This window comes from Choloepus didactylus, chromosome Y (assembly GCF_015220235.1).
Source record: "Choloepus didactylus isolate mChoDid1 chromosome Y, mChoDid1.pri, whole genome shotgun sequence".
In the NCBI taxonomy this organism is placed as follows: Eukaryota; Metazoa; Chordata; class Mammalia; order Pilosa; family Megalonychidae; genus Choloepus; species Choloepus didactylus.
The window spans coordinates 30,743,331-30,761,357 of record NC_051335.1 but is presented as its reverse complement, the minus strand read 5'-3'; the positions used below and the strand labels follow the sequence as shown (position 1 = coordinate 30,761,357).

The window sequence follows — 18,027 nt, the reverse complement described above, 5'->3', positions numbered from 1 at the left end:
TTCAGCCAAGGGCCTATGTGGGGCCCATGCTGTCGCTTCTGGTTTTAAATTGAGACAGCTGAATTTAGTACTGCTGGATTTATAATGTATACTCCCTTTCTCTTTACATATATATATATATATACACACACACACACATACATATATGATTGGCTTTTTATTTTTTCGAGGGCCAGGCTGTTGATCCTAGCCCTTTTCAGTAATCAGCAGTTCATTGGGCATGAAGCTCTCCCTTTCTCCAGTCCCAGTGAAAAAGAATTTGAAATCAGTCAGACTTGAATTTGAATATCACCTTTACCTCTTACTAGTTGTGTGACTTTGGGAGATTTATTTAAACATTAATGACCCTTAGCTTTTTCTCTCAAAGTGGACATAATACCCCCTATTTTGGATAGTAGGTATTTTGAGATTTCAAGATAATGTAGATTAATTGCATAGTTGTACATATAGTAGGTGTTTCTATATGGTGGTTTTAAATATTATTAAGTAGCAACAATGTGTAATAAATTTTTGTGTAGAGCTTTATTAATTAGTAGTTTGAATCCAAAAATTGTTTTACCAAACTCTTTGACAAACTTTTATGTAAGGAGTAGTGCTGTTTGTGACAGGAAATTTATTTCACGAAATTATTTTAAGATATTCCTATGTCTGGAAAGTACTAGTATTGGGTATTGGGTAGTACAGTGTGTATGTTTGATTTTCTAAAAATTAAAAGGAACACACAAATTCCAGTTACTTTTTTGATGTCTTAAAATAATATGGCTTTTGTCCTTTATTAATGTTGAATAAAAGTTTCCCTCCCTCCCTTTTTTAATAGAATTGCTTTAAATATTACATGAGTGATGATATAAGCCGTGACTCAGAAGGAATGGATGAACAATGTAAGTAGGTAATGAATCAAAATGAACTAAAATTCAGCAATGTTGTTTAGTTCCTTGGGAGAACTCTTACAATTGTGTTCTATTTGATCCATTTTTTGGATATTATAATCAGTGTCTTTAATGGAAGGTTGTTCTTTCCAAAAGCTTTTAGGTCTATGTTTGTTCTAAGTTTCCAATAAAGTATAAGCAGATGACTTAAGTTACTTTAATATTAAAATTTCTGCCAGGAATATTTAATTGTTTTAATAATGAAAAGATTTAGAATGTGTTTCATTGGGACTAATAGTTATATCTTTAAACATTTCAGATGGTGTGCAGAAGGTGGAAACTTGATTTGTTGTGACTTTTGCCATAATGCCTTCTACAAAATATGCATTCTACGCAATCTTGGTCGAAAGGAGCTGTCTGCAATAATGGATGAAAACAACCAATGGTATTGCTACATTTGTCACCCAGAGCCTTTGTTGGACTTGGTCACTGCATGTAACAGTGTATTTGAGAATTTAGAACAGTTGTTGCAACAAGATAAGAAAAAGATAAAAGTTGACAATGAAAAGAGTAATAAAGTATATGATCATACACCCAGATTTTCTCCAAAAAAAAATTAGTTCAAATTGTAATGGAGAAGAAAAGAAATTAGATGATCCATGTTCTGGTTCTGTAACTTACTCTTACTCAGCACTAATTGTGCCCAAAAAGATGATTAAGAAGGCAGAAAAACTGATTGAGACCACAGCCAACATGAACTCCAGTTATGTTAAGTTTTTGAAGCAGGCAGCAGATAATTCAGAAATCAATTCTGTTTCAAAGTTACGTCAGCTTAAGGCCTTTAAATCTGTGTTTGCTGATATCAAAAAAGCTCATCTTGCATTAGAAGATTTAAATTCGGAGATTCAAGCTTTGAAAGCTATAAACAAAGAGAAAAATACCAAAGGGCATAAAGTCTTGGATGCTAAATCTGAAACAAAAGTAAGGAAAGGAGAAAAATCTTGTGCTTTGGAAAGGAAGGATGTTTCAAAGTCAGAAGCTAAACTGTCAAGAAAGAAGGTAGATAGTGAGCACATGGATCAGAGTGTTCCCACAGAAGAACAAAGAGCAAATAAAAGTACCAGTGGTGAACATAAGAAATCTGATAGAAAAGAAGTACCTCAATTTGAACCTGCTAACACTTCTGAAGACTTAGACATGGATATTGTGTCTGTTCCTTCCTCAGTTCCAGAAGACATTTTTGAGACTCTTGAGACAGCTATGGAAGTTCAAAGTTCAGCTGATTATCAGGGGGATGGCCACAGTGGAACTGAGCAAGAGCTGGAGAGTTCTTCTGTAAAATTAAATATTACTTCACGAGACAGCAGAGGAGGTATTAAACCAAAAACTTCAGCTAAAGTAACAAAAGAATTATATGTTAAACTCACTCCTGTTTCCCTTTCTAATTCCCCAATTAAAGGTGCTGATTGTCAAGAAGTTCCACAAGATAAAGATGGCTATAAAAGTTCTGGTCTGAAATCCAAGTCAGAGAACTGTGGACCTGGACGGGAAAACAGTGATAGTGAGCATTTGGTTGAAAATAAAGGTCTGTTACTTTTAGAAGAATCTGATCTTCGAAGATCCCCACGTGTAAAGACTACGCCCTTGAGGCGACAGACAGAAACTAACCCTGCAACATCTAATTCAGATGAAGAAATTAATGAGACAGTTAAGGCAAAACAAAAGCTATCTGTCCCACTAAGGAAAAAGGATAAGCAGAATTCATCTGACATTGCTATAGATAATCCTAAACCTAGTAAGTTGCCTAAATCTAAGCAGTCAGAGATCATAGACCAGAATTCAGACTCTGATGAAATGCTAGCAATCCTTAAAGAGGTAACCAGAATGAGTCATAGTTCTTCTTCAGATACTGATATTAATGAAACCCATGCAAACGAGAAGTCTTTGTATGATTTAAAGACAAAAACAGGAAAAGATGAGAAAGGAAAAAGGAAACGAAAAAGTTCTACTTCTGGCTCAGATTTTGATACAAAAAAAGGCAAATCAGCTAAAAGCTCTAAAATTTCTAAAAAGAAACGACAAAACCATTCTGAATCTTCCAATTATGACTCAGAATTAGAAAAAGAGATAAAGAGCATGAGTAAAATCAGGGCTACAAGAACAACCAAAAAACGAGTTCCAAATAAAGGAGATTATGATTCTTCAGAAGATGAAAAACATAGCAAAAAAAGAATGGATAGTCAAGGGGAGAAATGTTTAAAGGGTGCACAAGAAGGACCAGGTGATGATGCCGAAAGGAAACGAGAGAGAGAATTTCTCTTCAGCAGAAGGCATGGTTGATAAAGACAAAACTATCAAGGAAATAAGAGATCAACTCCCAAAGAAGCAGCAGCCAAATGTTTCCTCTGATGGTGCTGATAAGCCTTCTGGGAAAGAGAAGTGTTTTTATTCTCCTGAAGACAAAAAGGTTGCTGATACTGAAGAAAAGAACAAGCATCTGAAAACCAAAACATGTAAGAAAGGACAGGGTGGCTTATCAGATGTTGCTGAGAAATTCCCAAAGAAAGAGCACAGTGATGAGTCCTCTGAAGATGATAAAAAGCAGGGCAAAAAGGGAACTGAAGGAAAAGAAAAGAAAACTACAGACTTTAAGAAAAAAGTAATTAAGATTGAACAACAGTGTGAATCATCATCTGATGGCACTGATAAATTACCTGAGCGAGAAGAAATTTGTCATATTCCTAAAGGCATAAAACAAAATAAGAATGACAAAACTGGTGAGGAAGAGAAAAGTGAAAATGTAAAAGATAAAACTTCTAAAAAGAAGGATCAATTATATGATTATGCTGAGACGCTACCAGGGAAAGGAGATAGTTGTGACTCTTCAGAAGATAAAAAGAGTAAAATTGGAGCATTTTGTAGAGAGAAGAAAAGGGGCACCTTGCCTGAAAAGTGTTCAAGGAAGGGACAAGATTGTTCATCATCTGATACTGAGAAACATTCCATGAAAGAAGATGGTTGTGATTCTTCCGATAAGAGACTAAAAAGAAGAGAATTGAGGGAAAGAAAAATTTTAAATTCAAGAAGAAATACCAAGGAAATACAGAGTGGCTCATCATCTTCTGATGCTGAGGAAAGTTGTTCTGAAGATAATAAAAAACAGAAGAAACAAAGAACTTCAGTTAAAAAAGACAGGCAATATCAAGGAGAAAAAGAGAAACTCCCTAAAAATAAGCACTAGAAGGAAACAAGCTGATATTGGTTCCTCATCATCTTCTGATGTAGGAAATGATGATCAGAATTCTGTGGATGAGGGGAGCAGTGATGAACAGAAAATTAAGCCTGTAACTGAAAATTTACTGCTGTCTTCACACACTGGATTTTGCCAGTCTTCAGGTATGCACAAATAAATTAAGAACTTACAGCTCTCCTTTGGTGTAACTACATTGGTTAATTTTCCCTGAAGCCAATGAATTTCAGGACTACAGTTTAGGAAAAGACTATTTAGAAATTCTTCAGACACTTATTCCAAAACATATATGGACCTAGAGGTTCTTTCACTATTTTTATGCTGTTATTGGAAGCTTTCTGAAACAGTGTTAATATTATGTAGTAGAGACACCAAGTTTGTTTGGTAAATAATTCTAGTCCAGGTTTGTGTTTTTTATTTGTTTTAAATCAATGCTTAATGCTATTCTCTGGAGTAATGAGCAGTAATTAATGAAGGAAAATCAACAAGTGCCAGTGGTTCAATATTCATGTAATGGAGATGAGTGTTGGGTACTGGTATAACATGGTGTGTGAACATTTTAAGTGCTTTGCCATATGTGTGACTTTCTTTTAGTGTTTTTTTTTTTTTTTGTCCGCTTTTTTTAATTAGAGAAATTGTAGGTTTACAGGAAAATCATGCAAAAAATAGAGTTCCCATATACACCTTCCTATTATTAACATTTAGCTTTAGTGGGGTACCTTAGTTACAACTGATGGAAGACTATAATTACAGTTGTACTATTAACTGTATTCCATAGTTTACATTAGGGTTCACTGTGTTATATGGACTTATGTTTTCTTTTTAATATTTTTATTATAGTAACATAAATACAATATAAAATTTCCCCTTTTAACCAATATAATTTACACCAGTATATAATTCACTGGTGTTAATTACATTCAGCACATCCATTACCCAAAGTATTCCATTGCCCCAAACAGAAATACCACACCAATTAAGCATTAACTCAAACGTGGCACCTGGTAACCTGTATATAGTTTATGATTTATGATTTTACTCATTCTAATTATTTCATATCAGAGAGATATTACAATATTTGTTCTGGCTTATTTTATTTTGTGTACAGATATCTGTTCAAGTCCCCACTTTCAGTTATTTTGGGTATATACCTAGAAGTGGGATTCTTGAGTCTTATGGTAATTCTGTACTCACCTTTCTGAGGAACTGCCAAATTGTTTTCCACAGTGGCTGCATCATTTTACATTTCTGCCAACAACGAGCGAGTGTTCATATTTCTTCACATCCACTCCAACCCTTATTTTCCATTATTTAGTAGTAGTTATTTTAGTGGGTGTGAAAAGGTATCTCGTTCTGATTTTGATTTGCATTTCTCTGATGGCTAATGATGTTGAGCATCTTTTCATATGCTTTTTGGCCATTTGTATATCTTTGGAGAAATGTTTGAGTCTTTTGTCCAGTTTTAAATTCAGTTGTTTGTCTCTTTATTGATGAGTTATAGAATTTCTTGGTATATTCTAGGTATTAAACCCTTGTTGGATATGTAGTTTCCAAGTATTTTCTCCCATTCGATAGGATGTCCTTTTACTTTGATGATAAAATCTTTTGATTTGTAGAAGTTTTTTTTAACTTTATCAAAAAATTAAAAACAAATAAAAAAAACATTTCAAACAGAACAAAAACAAAGGAATAAGAAAAGCAACCTATAATAACTATATTGCTTCCAGCATGTTCCTGTCCTACCCCTAGAAAATTAACAAACCATAACCAAAGAAATAAGAAAAACGAATAACCTAAAATAACTACATTGCTTCCAACATGTTCCTAACCTAACCCAACAAAATGAACAAGCTATAACCAAACAAGGGAATAAGAAAAACAAATAACCTAAAATAACTACATTGCTTCCAACATGTTCCTATCATACCCCCCAAAATTAACAAACTATAGTTGTTCCTGTGCATTCCCGTAACATTAAGATTACCCTCCATAACTTATCTGTTCTTGTTAGATTATCATTCCCCTTTTATTTGCCATCTATTGCTAGGTCCCCTACATTCTACAATATAAAACATTTATTTTACATTTTTCACAGAGTTCACATTGGTGATAACATACAACATCTCTTTTTGTGCCTGGCTTATTTCACTCAGCATTATATCTTCAAGGTTCATCCATGTTGTCATATGTTTCACAGCCTCCTTCCTTCTTACTGCTGCGTAGTATTCCATTGTGCGGATATACCACATTTTGTTTATCCACTTATCTGCTGAAGGACATTTGGGTTGTTTCCATATCTTGGCAATTGTGAACAATGTCCCTATGAACATCGGTGTGTAAATATCTGTTTGTGTCACTGCTTTCAGATCATCTGGGTATATAACGAGAAGTGAAATTGCTGGATCATAGGGTAACTCAATATCTAGTTTTCTAAGGAACCGCCAGGCTGTCTTCGAGAGTGGCTGTACCATTATACAATCCCACCAACAAATGAATAAGAGTTCCAATTTCTCTACATGCTCTCCAGCATTTGTAGTTTCCTGTTTGTTTAATGGCAGCCATTCTAATTGGTGTGAGATGATACCTCATTGTGGTCTTAATTTGCATCTCCCTAATAGCTAGGCATGATGAACATTTTTTCATGTTTTTTTTTTTTGCCGTTTGTATTTCCTCTTCAGAGAACTGTCTTTTTGTATTTTGTGCCCATTTTATAATTGGGCTGTTTGTACTGTTGTCATTGAGTTGTAGGATTTCTTTATATATGCAAGATATCAGTCTTCTGTCAGATACATGGCTTCCAAATACTTTTTCCTATTGAGTTGGCTGCCTCTTCACCTTTTTGACAAATTCCTTTGAGGTGCAGAAGGTTTTAATTTTGTGAAGTTTCTGTTTATCTATGTTTTCTTTTGTTGCTTGTGCTTTGGATGTAAGGTCTAAGAAGTGACCTCCTAATACAAGATCTTGAAGATGTTTCCCTATATTATCTTCTAGGAGTTTTATGGTACTGTCTCTTATATTGAGTTAAAAATTAACTTTGAGTTAGTTTTTGTGTAAGGTGTGAAGTAGGGATCCTCTTTCATTCTTTTGGATATGAATATCCAGCTCTTCCAGGCCTGTTTGTTGAAGAGACTGTTATGCCCTAGTTCAGTGGGTTTGAGGGCCTTATTAAGGATCAGGTGACCACGGATCTGGGTGTCTATTTCCGAATACTCAGTTTGATTCCATTTATCAGTATCTATCTTTGTGTCAATACCATGCTGTATTGATTACCATGGCTTTATAATAAGCTTCAGAGTTAGGAAGTGTAAGTCCTCCTGCTTTGTTTTTCTTTGTTAGAATGTTTTTAGCAATTCAGGGCATCTTTCCCTTCCAAATAAATTTGATAACTAGCTTTTCCAAGTCTACAAGTGTGTAGAAACCTTATTGATTTTTTTGAGTTGATCTTGTAGCCTGCCACGCTGATGAATTTATTAGTTCTAGTAGTTTTCTTGTCGATCTGTCAAGATTTTCTAGATATAGGATCATTCTGTCTACAGATATGGAAAGTCTTATTTCTTCCTTTCCAATTTGGGTGCCTTTTATTTCTTTTTCTTGCTTCACTACTCCAGCAAGAACTTCCAATACAGTGTTGAATAACAGTGGTGACAGTGAACATTCTTGTCTTGTTTCTGGTCTTATAGGGAACGCTTTCAAACTTTCACCATTGAGTATGATGTTAGCTGTGGGTTTTTCATATGTGGCCTTTATGTTGAGAAAGTGCCCATCTTTTCCTAATTTTAAGTATCATTATCAAGAATGGGTTTCGGATTTTGTCAAATGCCTTTTGTGCACCTGTAGAGATGATCACATGGTTTTCTTCCTTCATTCTATTAATGTGGTATATTACATTAATTGATACTCTTTGGTTCAGCCACCCTTAAATACCAGGGATAAATCCCACTTGAACATAGTATATAATTTTTCTCATGTGCTGTGGAATTTGATTTGCTAATATTTTGTGGAATATTTTTGCATCTGTATTCATAAGGAATATTGGTCTGTAATTGTCTTTTCTTGTGGTGTCTTTATCTGGTTCTTGTAAGAAGGTGATGTTGGCCTCATAGAATGAATTAGGGGATTTTCCCTCTGCTTCAATTTTTGGGAAGGTTTGAGCAGGATTGATATTAATTCTTCTTGGAATATTTGGTAAAATTTACCAGTTAAGCCATTGAGTGCTGGGCTTTTCCTTCTTGTGAGGTTTTTGATTACTGATCCAATCTTTTTCCTAGGTCTCTGGAGATCTTGAATCAATATTGCTGGTTTTTGTTCTTCTAGGAATTTGCCCATTTCATGTATGTTACCCAGTTTATTGGTGTACAGTGGTTTATTGTATCCTCTTATAATCCTGTTTTTTTCCCCTGTGAGGTTGGTAGTAATGTTCCCTTTTTCATTTCTAATTGTATTTGTGTCCTCTCTCATATTTTCTCTCTCTAGTTAAAGAGTTCTCAATTTTATTGATCTTTTCAAAGGAACCAACTTTTGGTTTCGTTGATTCTATTTAAAAAAAAAAATTTTATGGGAGAAGTTGTAGGTTTATGGAACAATCATACGTAAGATACTGGATTCTGATACACCATCCTACCACCAATACCTTGCATTGGTGTGGAACATTTGTTACAATTGGTGATAGGATTTTTTATAATTGTACTATTTTTTTTCCCTTTGAAGTATTAGCCACCTTTTTTTAAAAAAGTGCAATTTTATTGAGATATATTCACACACCATACAAACTGTGGAAGTATATGATCACTGGCACACAGTATCATCAATAGTTGTGTATGTATCCCCATGATCAATTTTTGAACATTTTCATTATTCCAGAAAAGAAATAAAAATAAAAAAGAAAATCTATATTCTCCCATACCCCTTATATCTCCCCTGTTATTGACCCATAGTATTGGTGTGGTACATTTGTTACTGTTGATGAATGAATATTAAAATATTACTGTTAATTATAGTCCATAGTTTGCAATAGGTACTCTTTTTCCCATATACCCCTCTATGATTAACTCCTTGTAATAGTATTGTAAATTTGTTCTAGTTCATGAAAGAACATTTTTATATTTGTAGTTAATCGCATACATTGTCCGCCAAAAGATTCACTGTGTTATACATTCCTATGTTTTAACTTCCAGCTTTCCTTCTGGTGACATACATGACTCTAAACTTCCACTTTCCACCACATTCACACATCATTCACACTGTTAATTAGTCTCACAATAACATGCTACCATCACCTCTATCCATTTCCAAGCGTATATACGTGTATTAAGCAACTGCTTTCCATTCTTTAGTCTCTTTCTGTATCCTGGTAACCTATATTCAATATTTAATATCTGTGAGTTTACATATTATAATTAGTTCATATCAGTGAGATCACAAAATACTTGTCCTTTTGTGTCTGACTTATTTCAGTTAACATAATGTTCTCAAGGTTCATTGATGTTGTGTGCTTCAGGTCTTCATTCCTTCTTACTGCTGAATAATATTCCATCATATGTATATACCACATTTTGTTTATCCATTCATCTCTTGATGGACACAAGTTTTAGACTGACTCTTTTTTTTTTTTTTTTTACAAAACAAATTGTACTTTCAATTGTTTACAGTACCATTACATAGTTGTACATTCATCACCTAAATCAATCCCTGACACCTTCATTAGCACACACACAAAAATAACAAGAATAATAATTAGAGTGAAAAAGAGCAATTGAAGTAAAAAAGAACACTGGGTACCTTTGTCTGTTTGTTTCCTTCCCCTGCTTTTCTACACATCCATCCATAAACTAGACAAAGTGGAGTTTGGTCCTTATGGCATTCCCAATCCCACTGTCACCCCTCATAAGCTACATTTTTATACAACTGTCTTCGAGATTCATGGGTTCTGGGTTATAGTTTAATAGTTTCAGGTATCCACCACCAGCTACCCCAATTCTTTAGAACCTAAAAAAGGTTGTCTAAAGTGTGCGTAAGAGTGCCCACCAGAGTGATCTCTCGGCTCGTTTTGGAATCTCTCTGCCACTGAAGCTTATTTCATTTCCTTTCACATCCCCCTTTTGGTCAAGAAGATGTTCTCTGTCCCACGATGCTGGGTCTACATTCCTCCCCGGGAGTCATATTCCACGTTGCCAGGGAGATTCACTTCCCTGGGTGTCTGATCCCACGTAGAGGGGAGGGCAGTGATTTCACCTTTCAAGTTGGCTTAGCCAGAGAGAGAGGGCCACATCTGAGCAACAAAGAGGCATTCAGGAGGATACTCTTAGGCACAAATACAGGGAGGCCTAGCCTCTCCTTTGCAGCAACCTAGACTGACTCTTTTAGGTACTCTAGCCATGGTGTGAAGCAGTTTACATGTATTACACCATTTAAAACAACCAGTGCACAGGCCTGTGAAATATGTCATTCTGTTATCATCATCATCATCATCATCATTTTTTTATTACTGAAGTTGTAGCACTCAGAAAAATCATGTAAAAAATACAGCATTCCAATATACCCCCACATATTATTTACATTTTGCATTAATGTGGTCCCTTTGTAACACTTGATGAAAGAATATTAAAAAGCACTATTAACTATATTTCATAGTTTAGGTGGATTTTTCCTGGTATACCACCATGTTATTTACACCTTGTATTAGTGTATTCGTGAAAGAACATTCTTACATGTGTAGTGTAAACCTAGTCCATCAACCACAACTGGGTTTACTGTGTTATATAGTTCCATGTTTTATATTCTAACTTTCATTCTAGTAACATACAGGACCCAAAACTTCCCCTATCAACCACATTCATGTACATAATTCAGCACTGTTAACTACACTCCCAATAATGTGCTTCCATCACCACTATCCATTTCCAAAGGTTTCCAGTCAACGTAAATAGAAACAATGTAAATTCTGAACAAATTAAGCATCAACTCCCCATTCTCTAAACTTAGTCTATCCCCTGGTACCCATATTCTACATTCTAACTTGACGAGTTTGTTTATTATACTTAGTTCATATCAGTGAAGTCATACAATATTTATCCTTTTTTTCTGGCTTATTTCACTCAGTATAAGCTTAAGCTATTTCTGTATTTTTTTTCTTCCCCCCAGGCCCTGGGGTCTGAGTTCTCTGAGGGAGGTCAGCCACTTGAGCTGGGCCCTGCCTCCTCCTTTTCTTAGGGAAGATAAGCCCCTTAGGTTATTGTCTCCTACATTTGAATTTTTCCTTTGACTCTCTTATCTTAACTTTACCCTTGCCTGGGTCAGTGCTGACAATTGAAAATGCCTGAGGCTTTCTCTAATGATCTAATTATGTGTAGTAGCTCATTTTTTTCTCTTTCTTAGAGAGAGAGAAAAAAAGGAAAAAAGCAAGAGGTCAGTTCCCAGCCAGGAGTTGATACTAGGTTCTTTGTGTGCCTTTTCTTGGGACACAGGCCTTTTCCAGTATTCTGAGCTCAGCAGACTCCAAAAGCCTGTTTTTATTTATTTATGTATTTTTTTCCATCAGCCCTGCCACCTCCTGTCTGCCAGGATAAACCTCTGGGTTCTTCTCCTGCTTGCTCCAGGTTTATCTGTGCTTGTAGCATGTACTTAGTAGTCTAAATTTGTTAATTAAAACTGCACTTGGACCTTGGTTGAGCTGCATTCTCTTGTTGCCAACAGGGACTACTTTCTCCCACAGCGAAATTTTACAACTCAGCCTGTCATGCTGTGGGGGGCGGGGGGGGGGCAGGGGCAGGGCAGTACGGAGCAGGAGGGGCACCAGCTTAGCAGTTTAGGGAGCTTTCCTTACAGTTCTATGCTGTGATCTCAGCTGTTCCCGCCATTCCTGACTGGTGTATGATGTGTCTGGTCATGGATGTCCCCCCATCAGTTGTTCCAGACTATTTTCTAGTTGTTCCTGGCTATTTACTAGTTGTTCTAAGGGACTAACTAAATTCCGTACCTCCTTATGCCACCATCTTGCCCCCAAGCTTTTAAATTCAGTTTTATTGAGATACATTCACAAACCATACAGTCGTCCACAGTGTACAATCAGTTCTTCGCAGTGCCATTATATAGTTGTGCATGCGTCACCACAGTCAGTTTTTTAAATTCATGTTTATTGAGATATATTCACATACCATGCAGTCATACAAAACAAAGCCCACATTCAGTTCTTTGCAGTACCATTATATAGTTGTGCATTCATCACCAAAATTAATTTTTGACATTTTCATTACCACACACACAAAAATAATAAGAATAAAAATTAAAATGAAAAAGAACAATTAAAGTAAAAAAGAACACTGGGTGCCTTTTTTTTCTTCCCCATTTTTCTACTCATCTATCCATAAATGAGACAAAGAGGAGTGTGGTCCATATGGCTTTCCCAAACACACTGACACCCCTCATAAGCCACATTTTTATACAATCATCTTCGAGATTCATGGGTTCTGGGTTGTAGTTTGATAGTTTCAGGAATTTACTGCTAGCTATTCCAATTCATTAGAAACTAAAAACGGTTGTCTGTATTGTGTGTAAGAGTGCCCACCAGAGTGACCTCTTGGCTCCTTTTGGAGTCTCTCTGCCACTGAAGCTTATTTCATTTCCTTTCACATCCCCCTTTTAGTCAAGAAGACGTTCTCCATCCCATGATGCTGGGTCTAGATTCCTCCCCTGGAGTCATATTCCACATTGCCAGGGAGATTCACTCCCCTGGGTGTCTGATCCCACGTAGGGGGGAGGGCAGTGATTTCACCTGCCAAGTTGGCTTAGTTAGAGAGAGAAGGCCACATCTGAGCAACAAAGAGACATTCGGGAGGAGGCTCTTAGGCACAATTATAGGGAGGCCTAGCCTCTCCTTTGCAGCAACAGTCTTCCCAAGGGCAAGTCCTGTGGTAGAGGGCTCAGTCCCTCAAACCACCAGTCCCCTAGCACATCAGCAACCATCGAGGTGGGTGAGCCCAACACCCCTGCCTTCTCCACCAACTCAAGGGGGCTCTGCATATTGTTTTTCATTGTTTTTTTTTAATGAACTCTTTTTTTAAAAAATCAACTATATAAAAAAATACAAAAATCACAGAATAAAATAACATTTCAAACAAATCGTAATAAGGGAGTCCAACATGTTCCTACTCTACCCCAAGAAAATAACCTAATATAGCAACATTTCTGTGAACTTGTTCCTACCATACTCATCAGAAATGAACAAACCATAGTCATTCCTGGGCATTCCCAGAATGTTAAATTTACCCATGATAGCTTATCTGTTCTTATTGGGTTATTGTTCCCCGTTGTTAATTGCTCTCTATCGCTAGTTGCCCTACATTCTACATTATAAACCATTTATTTTAAGATTGTGTTGTTTAACCTCCAGGTGTTTGTGGATTTTCTAAGTCTCTGATGGTTATTGACTTCTAACTGTATTCCATTGTGGTCACAGAATGTGCTTTGAATAATTTCAAATTTTTAAAATACATTGAGGCTTGTTTTATGTCCCAGCATATGGTCTGTTCTGAAGAAACTTCTGTGAGCACTAGAGAAGAACGTGTATCCTGGTGATTTGGGATGTGATATTCTATATATGTCTGTTAAATCAAATTCATTTATCAGAGTGTTTAGGTTTTCAGTTTCCTTATTGGTCTTCTGTCTGGTTGATCTATCTGTAGGAAAGAGTGATGTGTTGAAGTCTCCCACAATTATTGTGGAAACATCCATTGCATCTTTTAGTTTTGCTGGTGTTAGTCTCATGTATTTTGTGGCACCATGATTGGGTGCATAAACATTTATGATTATTTCTTCTTGTTGAATTGCCCCTTTAATTAGTATGTAGTGGCCTTCTTTGTCTCTCATAACGTTCTTGAATTTAAAGTCTATTTTATCTGAGATTAATATTGCTACTCCTGCTTTTTTTGGCTGTAACTTGCATGAAATATTTTTTCCATCCTTTCACTTTCAGTTTCTTTGTGTCCCTGTGTCTAAGATGAGTCTCTTGTATGCACCATATTGGTGGTTCATATTTTTTGATCCATTCTGTCAATCTATATCTTTTAATTGGGTAGTTTAATCCACTTACATTCAGTGTTATTACTGTGAAGGCATTTCTTGAATCAGGCATCCTATCCTTTGGTTTATGTTTGTCAGATTTATTTTTTACCTCTCTCTCTTATTGTCCTTTAATGAACCAATATTGAATCTCTTTAGTAATGAACCTTTCTCCTTATCTCTCTCTCCTTTCTTTGTTTTTCTGTCAGTAGGGCTCCCTTTAGTATGTGAAGTAGGGCAGGTCTTTTATTAGCAAAATCTCTCAACATTTGTTTGTCTGTCAAAAATTTAAGCTCTCCCTCAAATTTGAAGGAGAGCTTTCCTGGATAAAGTATTCTTGGTTGGAAATTTTTATCTCTCAGAATTTTAAATATGTCATGCCACTGCCTTCTCGCCTCCAGGGTAGCCATTTAGTCTTATGTTGTTTCCTTTGTATGTGGTGAATTGCTTTTCTCTTGCTGCTTTCAGAACTTTATCCTTCTCAGTATTTGACAGTCTGATCAGAATATGTCTCAGAGTGGGTTTATTTGGATTTATTCTATTTGGAGTTCACTGGGCATTTATGCTTTGTGTATTTATATTGTGTAGTAGGTTTGGGAAGTTTTCCTCAACAGTTTCTTCGAATACTCTTTCTAGACCTTTACCCTTCTCTTCCCCTTCTGGGACACCAATGAGTCTTATATTTGGACGTTTTATTTTTATTTTTATTTTTATTCACTTTAAACTGCTGAATTTGATTTATTGCCAAATTCAAAATCTACAATCCAGTGGAAATATTCTTTAAAAAACAAGTTGAAGTAAACTGATCCTCAGACAAATAGAAATTATTGTTACATGTGTACTAACATAATTAAGGTAAAGGAAATATTTGTAGATGGAGAGAGAGAAGTTCTAGAAGAAATGAAGAACATTGGACAGGGCAAGGAGGAGATATGTATGTATTACATGAATATTTACTTACTATTATTATTAGGTGATGATAGTGTCTTCAGAAGTTTAAAATATGTAAGGAGAGGATAAATGGAGATAAAAATATTTATAGTCTTGCAATTTTTAGTGAAAAGTAAACTAAATAATGCTAAGAAATAGAAAAGATTGGATTTCAGTAACCTTAGGATCCATCTCAATTTCTAGGAAGCAGCAGGAAATAAAGGTAAAAAGCAGATATCAATAAAAGTAGAAAGGGTCATACAATAAAGCACATTTGAAAGTCATTAGTGCAGGAAATGTAAGAATCTTTTTACAGAGATAAATACTTAACAAGACTGATCAATAAAAATAAAAAGCAAAGAACCTAAGATGGCAGCTAGTTGAGGCAGGACAAAAAACACCTCGGTGAAAAGTACTAGATAAAAGCCAGAAACTGACCCAGAACACCATTTCCAGTGATGAACCAGGTGGATAAGTTCTGGTAAATCCACAGAGACCGTGCATTTGGTGAAACCGGGAGTCTGCTTTCTGAAACGAATGAGTGAGCTGGCTGAAAGTTGGACGTTTTATTTTATCTATCATATCCCTGAGGTCCATTTCGATTTTTTCAGTTTTTTTCTCCATTCTTTCTTTTGTTCTTTCATTTTCCGTTCTGTGGCCCTCAAGGTCACTGATTCGTTGTTCACCTTCCTCTAGTCTTGTACGATGAGTATCCGGAATCTTTTTAATTTGATCAACAGTTTTTTTTATTTCGATAAGATCATCTATTTTTTATTTACTCTTGCAATTTCTTCTTTATGCTCTTCTAGGGTCTTATTCATGTCCCTTATATCCTGTGCCATGCTCTTCTTCATGTCCTTTATATCCTGTGCCATGCTCTTGTTGTCTTTAGTTCTTTGATTGATTGCTCCAAGCACTGTGTCTTCTCTGATCTTTAATTTGGGGGTTTGGGTTTGGGTTATCCATATCATCTGTTTTTTCATATGCTTTAAAATTTTCTGTTGTTTTTGGCCTCTTGGCAGTTGCTTAACTTGATAGGGTTCTTCTAGGATATGTAGACCAATTCAAACCCTTATCTCTAATTTGTCAGATCTACAGCTTGGTGGAGTACACTTTTTCTAACTAACCAGCAGATGGCATGTGTGAGTCACCTATTCCCCTCAAGTCAGTTCTCCCCAACTTTGTCTTTGTGGTGTGTGGAGGACTGATTCTTGTGGGGTCCAGTTGGTGCACCAAGTTTGGGTGTGTTGTTGGTGCTGTCTGCCCTGAACGTGGGACATGTGTCTGAGCAGTTAGGGAGGGAGGGAAGCTTTAGTAATTAAACCTCCCAGATGTTCCTGGAGATTAAAGGCTGTTGCAAGAGTCTAAACCTTCAGTTCAGTCTCGCCATAGATTGTCTCTGCCGCTGACCCACAAGTCCTTGATACTGGCATGTGGTCCCTGGGATTTCCGAGTGGGTTCTCTAACAAGCCGTGCCCTTCTAGGGCCTCTACTGAGGGAAGGTTGTGGTACGTCAGAAGTGCACACTGTCCCTCAAGGGAGGTTCTGAGCTGCGGGGCAGTGTAGGTGCGTTTCCAGCCTACTTAAAGGATGGGTGTATGGGGCATGTTAATTTCCCCCTTTTCGCACAGCTCCTTCTTCCCAGCTCTGGGACAATTAGCTGTGGGTGCACGAAGTCTGTTGTCCACGCCCAATACTGTGGCGTGTGTGCGTGTTGCTGGAAACACTTCCCGTTGCACTGGGTTTTTTGGCACAGCTCTGGGCTGTGGCTCTGGCACCGGGCAGTAGTGTTCCCAGCCCACTGGGAAGATGGCTGCAAGGGGCGTGGTCATTTTCGCCTTTTGGCTCACCTCTGCCTGCCTCTCTTCAAGACAGTTAGCTGTGGATGCGTAAAAGGCTATTCACGCCAGATATTGAGGTGTACGCACAGACCATTCCTGCCACGCTTCACTGTGTGGTTCTCACTGCCATATCCACAGTCACTTCGGGGTTTTTAAAAAAAGAGCTAGTCCAACTCCAAATGCCAACCCACGGTTTCCCCACACTGCATCGTGGCTGCCTGATATTCAGCAGGCTTACTCACCGTTTCAGAACGCAGATTCCCAGTTTTGCCAAGTGCACGGTCCCTGTTATTTAAGAGACCTTGTCCATCTGGTGCATTGCTGGAACTGGTGTTCAGGTAACTTTCTGGCTTTTATCTAGTATTTTTCATGGAGGTGTTTTTTTGTCCTGTCTCTCCTAGCTGCCATCTTAGGTCCTCTCCACAATCAATTTTTGAATATTTTAATTACCACTAAACAAAAAAAAAGAGTAAGAATTAAAGTAAGAAAGAACACCTAAAACATCCAATACTCCCATCCCTTGATATTATTCATTTATGATTTGTCCTCATTTTCTAGTTATCTGGCCATACATTGGATAAAGGGAGTGGGAACCATAAGGTTTTCACAATAGCATTGTCACACAGTGTACACTATATAGTTACACAATCGTCTTGAAGAATCAAGGCTACTGGGTTGCAGTTCAACTGTTTTGGGTACTTCCATCTAGCTCTTCCAATACACTAAAAACTAAAAAGGGATATCTGTATAATGCATAAGAATAACCTCCAGAATGACCTCTTGACTCCATTTGAAATTTCTCAGCCACTGAAACTTTATTTTGTTTTCATTTTGTCCAAGAAGGCTTTCTCTGTCGCACAATGCCAGGGCCAAGCTCATCCCCAGGAGTCATGTTGCATGTTGCTGGGGAGATTTACACACCTGGGCGTCATGTCACACATGGGGAGAGGGCAGCGAGTTTACCTGAAGAGTTGGCTTTGAGAGAGAGGCCACATCTGAGCAACAAAAGAGGTTCTCTGGGGTGCCTCTTAGGTGCAATGATTAGTAGACTTAGCCTCTCCTTTGCAGTAATAAACTTCAT

General features: G+C 36.9%; 1 protein-coding gene across 1 annotated transcript in view; it reads left to right on the top strand.

Annotated features, from left to right (window-relative positions):
- The window catches only part of ATRX (ATRX chromatin remodeler), a 187,686-nt gene that overhangs the window by 58,906 nt on the left and 110,753 nt on the right, over nucleotides 1–18,027 (top strand). Inside the window, 5 exon segments of the mRNA XM_037822745.1 lie at nucleotides 818–885; nucleotides 1,189–1,486; nucleotides 1,488–3,169; nucleotides 3,171–4,067; nucleotides 4,069–4,265. Coding sequence (XP_037678673.1) covers nucleotides 818–885; nucleotides 1,189–1,486; nucleotides 1,488–3,169; nucleotides 3,171–4,067; nucleotides 4,069–4,265 — 3,142 coding nt within the window.